The sequence below is a fragment of the Abramis brama genome, assembly GCF_963993115.1.
Source record: "Abramis brama genome assembly, chromosome: 4".
Taxonomy (NCBI): domain Eukaryota; kingdom Metazoa; phylum Chordata; class Actinopteri; order Cypriniformes; family Leuciscidae; genus Abramis; species Abramis brama.
Genome location: NC_139966.1, coordinates 48,935,656 through 48,947,210, shown reverse-complemented (window position 1 = coordinate 48,947,210; position 11,555 = coordinate 48,935,656). Strand labels below are relative to the sequence as shown.

The following is an 11,555-nucleotide window of genomic DNA, read 5'->3' as shown; positions in this document are numbered from 1 at the left end:
TTTTATTTCATTTTCAACCATAAAACTGTTTGCAATGTTTATTATCTTCTTATTTAATCGTTCAACTTGTTTGATAATCTCTTTGATAGCTCTTTTTGCGTGGTCCCTCTGGAGCTGTTTAACTATAAGAGTCCATAAAAATCTCAACTTTGCCCGTGACTTTAACATTTCTTTTTTCTGCTTGTTAAATATATAAATAAATAAAACCAGTAAGAAATCTGAAAGGAGGAAGGAATCAAGTTAAACACTGAACTCTACTTACATTAAATATTTTGACAGAAACTGTTTGGCCCTTTAACTGAACAGGAATCCTCCTCTACTTTACAGAGACACTTTACTGAGGAGACACACACATGATAAAGTGCTGACAAAGTCCAGCTGTCATGAGAGTCAATGTGGGAAACACAAAGTCTGACACCACAGAGAAGAGATGACAAACACTGACAACTACCCATGGCTTGAGGAGCACTGGGTGTTAATAATAGGTTAGGAAAGCATTTACACAGCAAACGACAATTTGTGAATTAAAAAAAAAAACAGAACTATATCACAGAAATGTATTGATTTTTTTCTTTTTCTGTACAAAAAACACAATGTGTTGAAATAAATATTATCAGCCTTCCCAATTTCCTCCCCAAAATAAAATAAAATTTCCATGCACATAGTCAGTCTGATTTAATCCTTTAATAGAAAATATAGACATCAATTCAAAACAACAATTAAGCAAATCTAAAACAAATACATTAAACACACAGAGTCTCTATACAGTATATTAAAAAGCTCTGTTATAAACACTGAAGATTTAAGCTCAGAGTTCATGCCATGTGTTACTTTCTGACTGTCAGAAACTCCTTCTGCAGAACATTAAGTGAACATGCTTTTCTGATAATTGCTCACAGCTGCTGTTTGTTAACTTATTTCCCAAAGTAAATTCCAACAACTTTTAGCAAAATATAAAAGTCCACCAGCAGTGGGTCTGCATTTAAGAGGAGTTTTATTTTTATAAGTTGAAGGTGCTGTGAAATGTTAAAAACTGTTGTGGTGGAGGCTTAAAGGTAAAGATTTTTCCCCCCTCAAATTTCTAAGGCTACATGATAGAAATGTATCAATTCAGAGAAATAGCAAAAAAGAAAAAGAAAAAACCATGGTCTGGAAAAACTAAAAAAATCGAATATTTTGAAAGCAATGCATTGTTTTTTTTTCTCAGAAATTATAGCTGAATTTGAAAATTTGAATACAAAGTGCAACATAAAACATACAGCTAAAACATACAGTATATAGGATATTAAAGACCTAAACTCTGCAGACCACTTAAACACTGAAAATTGATTTGCTGCAGTGGGTGTGGTTTGAGTTATAAAGTCCCTCCCTGTTTTCCTGGCTCCTCCCCCACATCATCATAGTCTATTAAAAAAACAAGAGCAAACTCATGTATCAACATGATTTAAAAAGTATTATAATGAACACAATGTTTTCAGTCCATTTAAATTAGCTTTTGAGACAACAGAACAAGAGAAATTTATAATATAAAGCTATTATAAGGACTACACCAAAATTATTCAGTAAAAAAAAGTCAATAACGTACCAGATATGTCACTCATATATTCCCCGACATTCTTCACATCATCATACTCCTCCTGAACACCCTCTAATATAAATGTGTCTATTATTAATTACATGCAAAAAGTCTTCATACTTTACATGCTACTATAATTTGACAAATTAATAAGAAAATAAACCCTGTTCTAATAAGTGTATAATTTGAAACCCACACCTGCTTTATCATTGGAGAACTGTCGTACGATGACGACATCATCATAGTTTTCTGCTAAACAAAATAATGAAAAATGATATATATGCATTGTGTTAACACCTAACAAAATAATTAAAAGAAATAAACCTGTATCATGATGTCTCCGTTCAGCATTGATTACATCATCATAATTCTCTGATGTGATTTGTTGCTTTTCTAAATAATTTAATAGAAAAGAGAGAATAAACAGAAACTAATTCACAGGCCAAATAGATAATTAAATGAAGTGAATTTCTGTGATCAGTCACTGACCTGTTGGGCCTTCAGTGGTGCTGACGTCATTATAGTAGTCAGCTGTGACTCCTACTGCAGATTTTGATGTGAAAAATAAAATAAATAAATACATAAATACCAACATACATACAGTACATACTATTATTACTATACAGTACATACATATTATTGCATATTATTATTAAATACTACTAAGATAACTTTTTTATCTTAATGTGTTTAATTTAACATACATACTTTACTGTAGCGGGTAACATTATTATATTTCAGTCCTCTAACCTGAAAGAAGCTCATCAGCATCTTCATACCCAGAATGCTGTTCGGTAGAATGGACACTTCCTGTTAGGAAGAAGCAGAACTATCAGATACATGTTCACAATCACAAATCAGCCAAAACCCTCATATGCTTTGGATCATTTCAGAATCAGAAATCAGAAAGAGCTTAATTGCCAAGTGTGCTTGCACACACACAAGGACTTTTTCTTGTAAATGACGCTTCCAGTGCACACATACAAGTACAACAACAAGACACATAATTATAAAAATAAGATATAAGGTATAAGAAAGGTATAAGACACAGATTAGGCATTTTTACAGATATTAACATATTTACAGTTAACAGTATTATGGTCAATAAATAAATATTTCACTAAACAGTGGGAGTTTTGCACTAAGAGAGGCCTTATGAGGCATTTAACTGTTCAGGAGGGAGATGGCCTGTGGGAAGAAGCTGTTCCTAAGCCTAGTTTTTCTAGTGCCTAGATTGTTCTGAATCGCCAGCTGGACGGCAACAGTGCAAAGAGGTTATGGCCAGCGTGAGTGGAGTCTGTGATGATTTTATCTGCCCTCTTCCTCACTCTGGAAGAGTACAGGTCCTGGAGGGTGGGAAATAATCATTTCAGCAGTCCGGACTGTCCATTGTAATCTTCTGATGGCTTCTGATTTGGTAGCTGAACTAAACCAGACAACTACTGAAGTACATAGAACAGACGGCTGAATAAAACTGGCTAAACAGCTCCTGTGGAAAGATGAACTTCCTCAGCTGGCGAAGCATTTTTCTCAATGGAGTCTATCTGGAACTCCCACTTCAGGTCCTGAAGAGATGGTAGAGCCCAGGAACCACGAGGCCACAGTGCTGTTCATGATGGTAAGGGAGGGGAGTGCTGGGATGTTCCTAATGAAGTCCAATATTATCTCCACTGTTTTGAGCATGTTCAGGTCAAGGTTGTTGTGACTTACCAGAACATCTCTTCTGTATGCAGATTCATCACCATCCTGGATGAGGCTGATGACTGTGGTGCCGTCTGCAAACTTCAGGAGCTTAACAGAGGGATCAGTAGAGGTGAAGTCATTTGTGTAGAGGGAGAAGAGTCAGTAGGAGAACACAAATCCTTGTGGAGCGCCAGTGCTGATTGTGCAAGTGTTGGTCTTGGATGTGAATTTTCCCAGCCTCACTAGCTGCTGCCTGTCTGTCAGGAAGTTGGTGATCCACTGACAGATGGAGGTCGGCAAAGAGAGCCGAGTTAATTTGGATCTGAATAGAATTCCTCTGACTAAAATGTCCAAAAAGATTGGGGGGTGTGCATTGTCTAATGTCCAGCAGTTTGTCTCTCATAAAAGTTATAGGTAAAAGTTGACTGAAGACAGGACAAACAATCAATAAAAGACAAACAATCAATAAAAACAAACACTGAGGAGCTCCAAAACAAGGCAGCCATCTGTGGTGCCATCTTCAAGTTCAGCTCATACTAATCTAAGGAAATCCATTCCTTCTTGACTCTAACATTGACTCACACCTGAACATAACACTAACCCTTAATCATCACACAAACAGGGTCACAGAGATGAATCTGTGATTTACTCCTCTTACCCCTCTGAATTCAGTGATGAGTCTGATTATCACGACAAATCAAGCACTATGACATTTACTCACCCCTCTGAGTGAAAACACTGTGTCTATTACTGGGTCTGTGATGAAGCTCCTCATAAACGGCCTCAGTCGTCGTCCTGTGTCTCCTCTTAGAGAGAGCTGTGAGTGTAGACAGACAAACCTGCTGTCAGTTCACAACACATGACTGATCACACACTGAATAACACACAATATGACAGTCTCTGGATCTCTCCTACCTCTCCTCATCACTCTGTTCTGCTGAATCAGTATAAGCAGTGGCACTAAGAGCAGTAAGAGCAAAACTCCCAGTACAACCACAAGCACAGAGAGAGACACTGGAGGAGTTTGTGGAGGAGTGACTGATGTTGAGCGCACTGTCTGAGAAACTGGAGGAGAAGCTGATGTTGTTGTGGCAGGAGTAGTGGACACTGACAAATCTGGCAAAACAGACAAAAACACATTGGAAAAAGCCAATACACAAATATTATTACCACTTAAACAATTTAAAAATGAATAATATCGGTCAGTGTGTTGCAGTGACCTGCACAGGTGAGTCCAGCGTGCTCTTTGTGGGAGCAGTCAGTGTGGTTCTCCAGGGAGAGAGGACAGTCCCACAGGTGAATCTCATTCCCTCTGCACTCGACTCTGTTCAGCCACACAACACCTTCACCAGCACCAAAGACTGAATTCCCATCAGCCCTCAGTGCTGCTCCACAACCCAGCTGCCTGCAGACCACCTGAGCATCGCTGATGTCCCACAGATCAGCACAGACTGAACCCCACACAGCGTTATGATACACCTCCAGCCTCCCAGAGCACCGGCCCAAACCTCCACTCAGTCTGAGAGGAACATGATCTAAACTCACAGACAAGTGGATACATTATTGGCCAACAGAGTTTTGTCAAGACAGAAACACCTACAGGTATGTCTGTGGAGTGATATTAAATTATCTTGGTTCCCCAGAACTAAATCACATACAGTACATACAACACATATGGCTGTTATGATTTTTATGTTCTTCTAAATCAAATTAACTTACCTGAACACTGTCTCTGATGTGGAGATGTGGAGCATGACAAATAGCTTCTAGGGGACTCATGACTCTCCTGTTCTGTAATCACAAGTAAATTCAATATTATATAGAGACATTTTGTTTATATACTCAATAATGTTAACTGATTATTTTTGATGGAAACTACAATGGAAATCAGTCTTACCAGAGCAGGTGATTTGGGCCACTTCATCTTCACCACAGTCATTCTGTCCCCAGGGTGAAGATGGACACTGCCACAAATTGGAATCATGTGGTCGACATTTCACTTCATCCAGCCAGTTACGAGCTGATTCCAGTCTTGGGATAGAATCGGAAAAAGCACCAGATCTTCCACAGTTCAGCTCTTGACAGATCAGACTCGCTGTGTCTCTGTCCATCTGGTTCCAGCACACATTACCCCAGGATCCATTGTAGAAAACCTCCACATTCCCTTCACAGCCCTCAGTTAACCTGATCTCTTTAAACTCTAGATGGCAACATGAACACAACCTCTGATTTCATCCAACCCCATTCATTTCAACCACAAACACATTCAGGTAACATTACAGAGGTTGGACAATGAAACTGAAACACTGGCCAATAAAGTGTTGGAGGTTTAATGTCTATATATGCCTATATGTTTATATATCTGGTGGCCAATCTTCACTGATTTTACATTCCATCAGCAAGAGGAGAATGTGAGAAGGTTGAATTAGCGCAGAGCAACAGCACAGCTTGTAGGAGCCATAAGGCTATTAATAATGTTACTTAATGCCATGGCTGTATGTAACTATGGTCTGTACTTCCCCCTGTGGTAAAGGGAAAGAATTGCACCCTTTTTGGGGACTTCCTGAAGGTAGCCATCTTAAACAGGAAGTGATGTGGCAAGGGAGACAGTTTTTTTGACCTACATTATACCACACTGCTTGTTTTGGAATCAAGAGTTTTGTTTTCAAGTTTTCACCTTTTTGTTACAATAAATTTCAAGTCTCTTTAAACCAGGTGTAGCGTTACACATACTTTCCCTCACGGAAGTGGCTTAAGAAGGAAAGGAAGCCATTACACAGCTGTACATAAAATATTGCAATCCACACAACATAATGGGAGACATATCAGAGTTCAAAAGAGGACAAATTGTTGGTGCACATCTCACTGGCTCATCTGTGATTAGAAAAACAAGTCTTTGTGGTATATTGAGAGCTATGGTATCCAGGGTAATGTCAGCATACCACCATGTAGAACGATCCACAGGATTAACTGTCGACACATGAGGAAGCTACTATGAGGATATCTAGGTACTAACCTGGATTGTAACTAAAAAACATAAAACCACAGCTGCCCAACTCACTGCAGAATTAAATCTGCACCTCAACTCTCCTGTTTCCACCAAAACTGTTCGTCGGGAGCTCCACATGGAACACATGGTCGGGCTGCTATAGCCAAACCTTTGGTCACTCGTGACAATGCCAGATGTCGGTTTCATTGGACTGTGGACAATGTGAAACATGTATTGTGAGTTCACTGTCCACCTTCACTGTCTTTCCCACAACCATGGGAGTTACAGTGTGGAGAAGCCCTAAAGAGGCTTAACACCCGGACTGCTCCGTGCCCAGAGTAAAGCACAGGGGTGGATCAGTGATGGCTTGGGCTGCAATATCATGGCATTCCCTACTGTGCTTGATGGGCACGTCACTGCCAAAGACTACCGAACCATTCTGGAGGACCATGTGCACCTAATGGTTCAAGCATTGTACCCTGAAGCACATTGTGCTATGTATCAGCATAATAATGCTACACACAGCAAGACTTGTGACAGAATGAATTGATGAACATGAAAGTGAAGTTGAAAATGGGCTGAACAGTCACCAGATCTAAATATTTTTGAGCCACATTTTGGAGGAGTTTCAAAAAACCTTTTCCTCCACCAGCATCTCATAGTGACCTGGCCACTGTTCTGGAAGTGTAATGGCTCAAAATCCCTCTGGCCACTATGAAGGACTTATATCTGTCATTCCCAAGACGAATTGATGCTGCAAAAGGAGTCCCTACACCATACTAATAAATGATTGTGGTCTCAAACCACAGTTTCAGTTTCACTGTAGAACCCCTGTATGTAAAATTGAAAAGTTTCCAGAAGATATATTAGATTTTAAATATTACTGAATAACAATTTTTCACAACACTGAAATGTTTACCTGAGCACACGACTCCTACATCCTCCTTGTGTTGACAGTCATGTTTCCCCCAGCCTGGAGAAGAGCAGTTCCACAGGGACGTCTCATTCCCCTCACACTCCACCTCATCCAGCCATATGGGTCCAGAACCAGGACCAAACCAGGCTGGTACCTGCTGGTTACTGAGAGCCACTCCACACTGCAGCTGTCTGCACACCACATGGGCATCTTTAATATCCCAGGAGTTATCACACACTGTCCCCCATGAGGCGCTGTGAAAAACCTCCAGCCTCCCTGCACAGTCTCCCCCAGAACCCACCAGCCTGATGGACCCGCGACCTGATATTCAGAGAGAGAAAAACACATTATTGATCACTAACAACTGAAGAATCTGCCCAGATGTTGTTGTTCTCACCAAGGCAGGTGATTGACAGCTGTTGTGTGGAGCTGCAGTTGAGAGTTTGTGGAGAGCTGCAGTTCCCCAGATGAGCTTCACTCCCAGAGCACTGGAAGCCCGTCACACACTCATGACTGTGTTCAAGACTGGATGAAGAGGAGCCGGAGAAGTTCAGCACAGAGCCACAGCCCAGCTGTCTGCAGACCACAGAGGATTCAGTGAGACTCCAGGAGTCCAGCAGAACTCTCCTCCAGACCTGATGGATGGAAACTTCCAGCTCCCCCTCACACTGTCTCTCTCCAGACAACCGCACCAGACCGTCATGAACAGCCAGAGAGGAATCTGAGGAGAAGATCTTGTGTTTTACTAAAATAAGAATTGTATTATAACATGGTGAAAAAGAGCATAATGATCTCAGTGTCAAATAAGTTTACCAGAGCAAATGACTCCAACATCTCGTCTATGAGAACATTCAGCTCGACTCCATGAAGAGACGGAACATTCTGAGAGTTTTGTTTCATTCCCGTCACAATCAAACACATCAGCCCAGATTTCACCACTTCCCTCTCCAAACCAGTCTGATCCCACAACAGACACAGCAATCCCACAATTCAGCTGTCTACAGAGCACACTGGCAGCTGTCATATCCCAGCATGCATCACACACTGTTCCCCACTCATTATGGAACCAAAGCCCTACTCTTCCAGAACAGGAGTCTGAACCGTTCATCAGTTTAGCATCTGTGTAACCTGAATAAAGAACATAGAGGTTAAAATAAAGTATAATGCAGCTGACAGAGAACATATACTGTTTTAAATACAAACAAAGAGACACTGAATATTTATAATTTACCAGAACAGATCAGGCCAACATTATTGTCACTGGTGCAGTTGTGTTGGTGTGATGGTGATGTTGGACAGAGGTGAATCTGAGACTCATTTCCTCTGCACTGAATCTCTTGTGTCCACATCTGAGCGTCTCCTTTGCCAAAAGCATCTTCTCCCAGCACCTGTACAGGAGCCCCACAGTCCAGCTCTCTACACACAACCTCTGCATTCTGCTGGTCAAAGGCAGCGTCACACACTGAAACCCACGACTGATCATCAAGTATCTCTAACCTCCCAGAGCACAGGTGAGATCCATTAACGAGTCTGGAAGCTTGATGACCTGTTAATATTACAGGAATGACAGTGCACAGTAGACAAAAACAAATACTTGATAGTTAAATACAATAAACATACAAACAGTTTTTCAAACAAACTATTTTTTATGTCACAACAAATTAATGGGCAATCAGTTAAATGATTCACCCGAACAGATGACACCGGCATCATGACTGTGAGTACAGCTATGTACATTCCATCCTCCTGACCCACAGTTCTTCAATGTTGACTCTGATCCAGCACAAAGTGCAGCACCGATCCAGATTGGTCCTGATCCTGGTCCAAAATGAGCATCACCCAGAGCATCTACAGGTTCTCCACAGTCCAGTTCTCTACACACCACTGCAGCATCAGCCATATCCCAGAAAAAACCACACACTGTTCCCCACTGACCTCTATGAAGAACCTCCACTCTACCAGCACAGCGACTGTTGCCACCAACCAACCGCACATTCTTTTTATCTAAGTGACAGAAAAATACAGATAGAGACTGTGATTGCATCACTGTAAGCACACTAGATCGCGTATCAGTAAATTGTGTACACAAATTCAGCACTGGTAAAGTACACTGGCTCACTACACATTTGGACACTGATTTTTCAATTCCCGGTGATATGACTAGGTGCTTGTGTCATAAAACGTCACCACTGGTATTTATTAACAACACACATAACATCTTTCTGACATTTTTATGCTATGTTATGAAATATACTTTGATTGTTGTTATATATATCTGAAACATTTTAGCCAAATTTTAATTATAAATATTTACTACAGTGTTCACTTCCTATCTACTGATGTTTATACTGACATATAATTAAATAACGATTTGTCTTTTCAAATCTTCTATCGCATGTCATGATGATATTGTGTTGATATTGTGTTGGTTTGTGCGATTTGTTTTGCACTTAACAGAATTTCCATTAAGGGGAACGTAGTGAGCATCTAGTTTTTGGAGTGCATTGTGGGATTTTTAGGGAGCGAACATTCCAGTGAACTTGAAGGATTTTGTGATTGAGACAGACCTTAAAATGGCTGGCTCCTTGGTCAGTGTTCTGACCGTGAAATATGAAGCTGACTGAGATGCACCCTAATAGTAAAAGGTATGATATTACTATATTCTTTTAACTCACCAGCACAGATCAGCCCCTGGTAATTATCATGTGAACAGCTGTTTTTGAGTAAGGATGTTGGACAGAGGTGAATCTGAGACTCGTTTCCTCTGCACTGAATCTCTTGTGTCCACATCTGAGCGTCTCCTTTGCCAAAAGCATCTTCTCCCAGCACCTGTACAGGAGCCCCACAGTCCAGCTCTCTACACACAACCTCTGCATCCTGCTGGTCAAAGGCAGCGTCACACACTGAAACCCACGACTGATCATCAAGTATCTCTAACCTCCCAGAGCAACTCGAGTTTCCAGTAAGCCTGACACCTGAAGTAGCAAGAGATAAGAAACGTTTCAATTTTGTTTATCTAAGGGTGTGTAATTCTTGTCATTATTGTTCTACCATAAAGCACCACTTATTAATGTGAAAGGAGTAAAATAGTCAAATTACTCAATCTCTCATGTCAATCCATATCATCTGACATTCATTTTTATGGAACATAAAAGGGGAATTTTACAGAATATCCTGGTACTCTTTTCAATATAATGAAAGTAAAATAAGAAAAAAAAAAAAAACATTGTGTGCTCTACAGAACAAAGTCATAGAGGTTTGAAAAGACACAAAGTAAATGATGACTGATTTAAATTTTTTGGTTGAACTTTCCCTTTAAGGAATTATCAGTGATGTAAAAACAGTGCAGGGTTTGGAGCAGTTTACCTGAGCAGATTACTCCTGCATCTTTAGTATGATCACAGTCATAACCCCCCCAATTTATTGTTCCACAGTTCTTCAGTGTAGATTCTGATCCCAAACATAACTTGAGATTTGTCCAGATTGGGCCTGATCCTGGTCCAAAATGAGCATCACCAAGAGCATCTACAGGTTCTCCACAGTCCAGCTCTCTACACACCACTGCAGCATCAGGCATATCCCAACCACCGCCACACACTGTTCCCCACTGACCTCTATGAAGAACCTCCACTCTACCAGCACAGCGACTGTGACCATCAACCAGCCTTACTCTAAAATTGTCTATAAAATAAATAAAGAGGGAGTGAAGACATATGGACAAAAGGAAAGAATGAGGAAAAAAGTATCACAATAAGAGAAAAAAACTATGATAAAATTTACTAATATTTAGTGTAGAATTTGGGAACATTAAATTTGATTTCAGTTTATTTAAAAAAGGCTCAAACCTGCACACAACAGTCCAACATCATTTTCATATGAACAGTTGTTTTCATGTGATGGTGATGTTGGACAGAAGTGAATCTGAGACTCATTTCCTCTGCACTGAATCTCTTGTGTCCACATCTGAGCGTCTCCTTTGCCAAAAGCATCTTCTCCCAGCACCTGTACAGGAGCCCCACAGTCCAGCTCTCTACACACAACCTCTGCATCCTGCTGGTCAAAGGCAGCGTCACACACTGAAACCCACGACTGATCATCAAGTATCTCTAACCTCCCAGAGCAGCGAGAACCTCCAACCAGCCGGACTCCTGAAAGAACAACACAGGAAAAAACTAAATTTAAAGTTAGAGAACTTCAATAATGAGTCAGTCATATAATCAATATATCAATCAACGAGAAATCATATTTTCCTTAATCTTCTGAAATAAAAGATATTTATTATGAAAACATATTATATGTCAGCAAAACTTTTTACTAGTCCAAAAGGACTTGAAAGTAACCTACAAAAACAGCTCATATACAAAACAGTCTATAGTTATTTTTACTGTAAA

General features: G+C 40.2%; 1 protein-coding gene across 1 annotated transcript; it reads right to left on the bottom strand.

Moving 5' to 3' along the window:
• Window positions 1–268: 268 nt before the first annotated feature.
• On the bottom strand, window positions 269–11,309 carry LOC311081430 (antigen WC1.1-like). Its single transcript, XM_084111967.1, has 18 exons — window positions 11,010–11,309; window positions 9,840–10,845; window positions 8,854–9,168; window positions 8,396–8,710; window positions 7,978–8,292; window positions 7,562–7,885; window positions 7,168–7,485; window positions 5,157–5,459; window positions 4,979–5,050; window positions 4,480–4,794; window positions 4,175–4,375; window positions 3,981–4,076; window positions 2,327–2,386; window positions 2,066–2,119; window positions 1,901–1,969; window positions 1,775–1,828; window positions 1,586–1,648; window positions 269–1,404 (listed from the first exon to the last, which is right to left on the bottom strand). Exons 2-18 carry the CDS (start codon window positions 9,952–9,954, stop codon window positions 1,355–1,357), a joined length of 3,039 nt encoding a protein of 1,012 aa, XP_083968093.1. The 5' UTR covers window positions 9,955–10,845; window positions 11,010–11,309; the 3' UTR covers window positions 269–1,354.
• Between the last annotated feature and the right edge of the window lie 246 nt (window positions 11,310–11,555).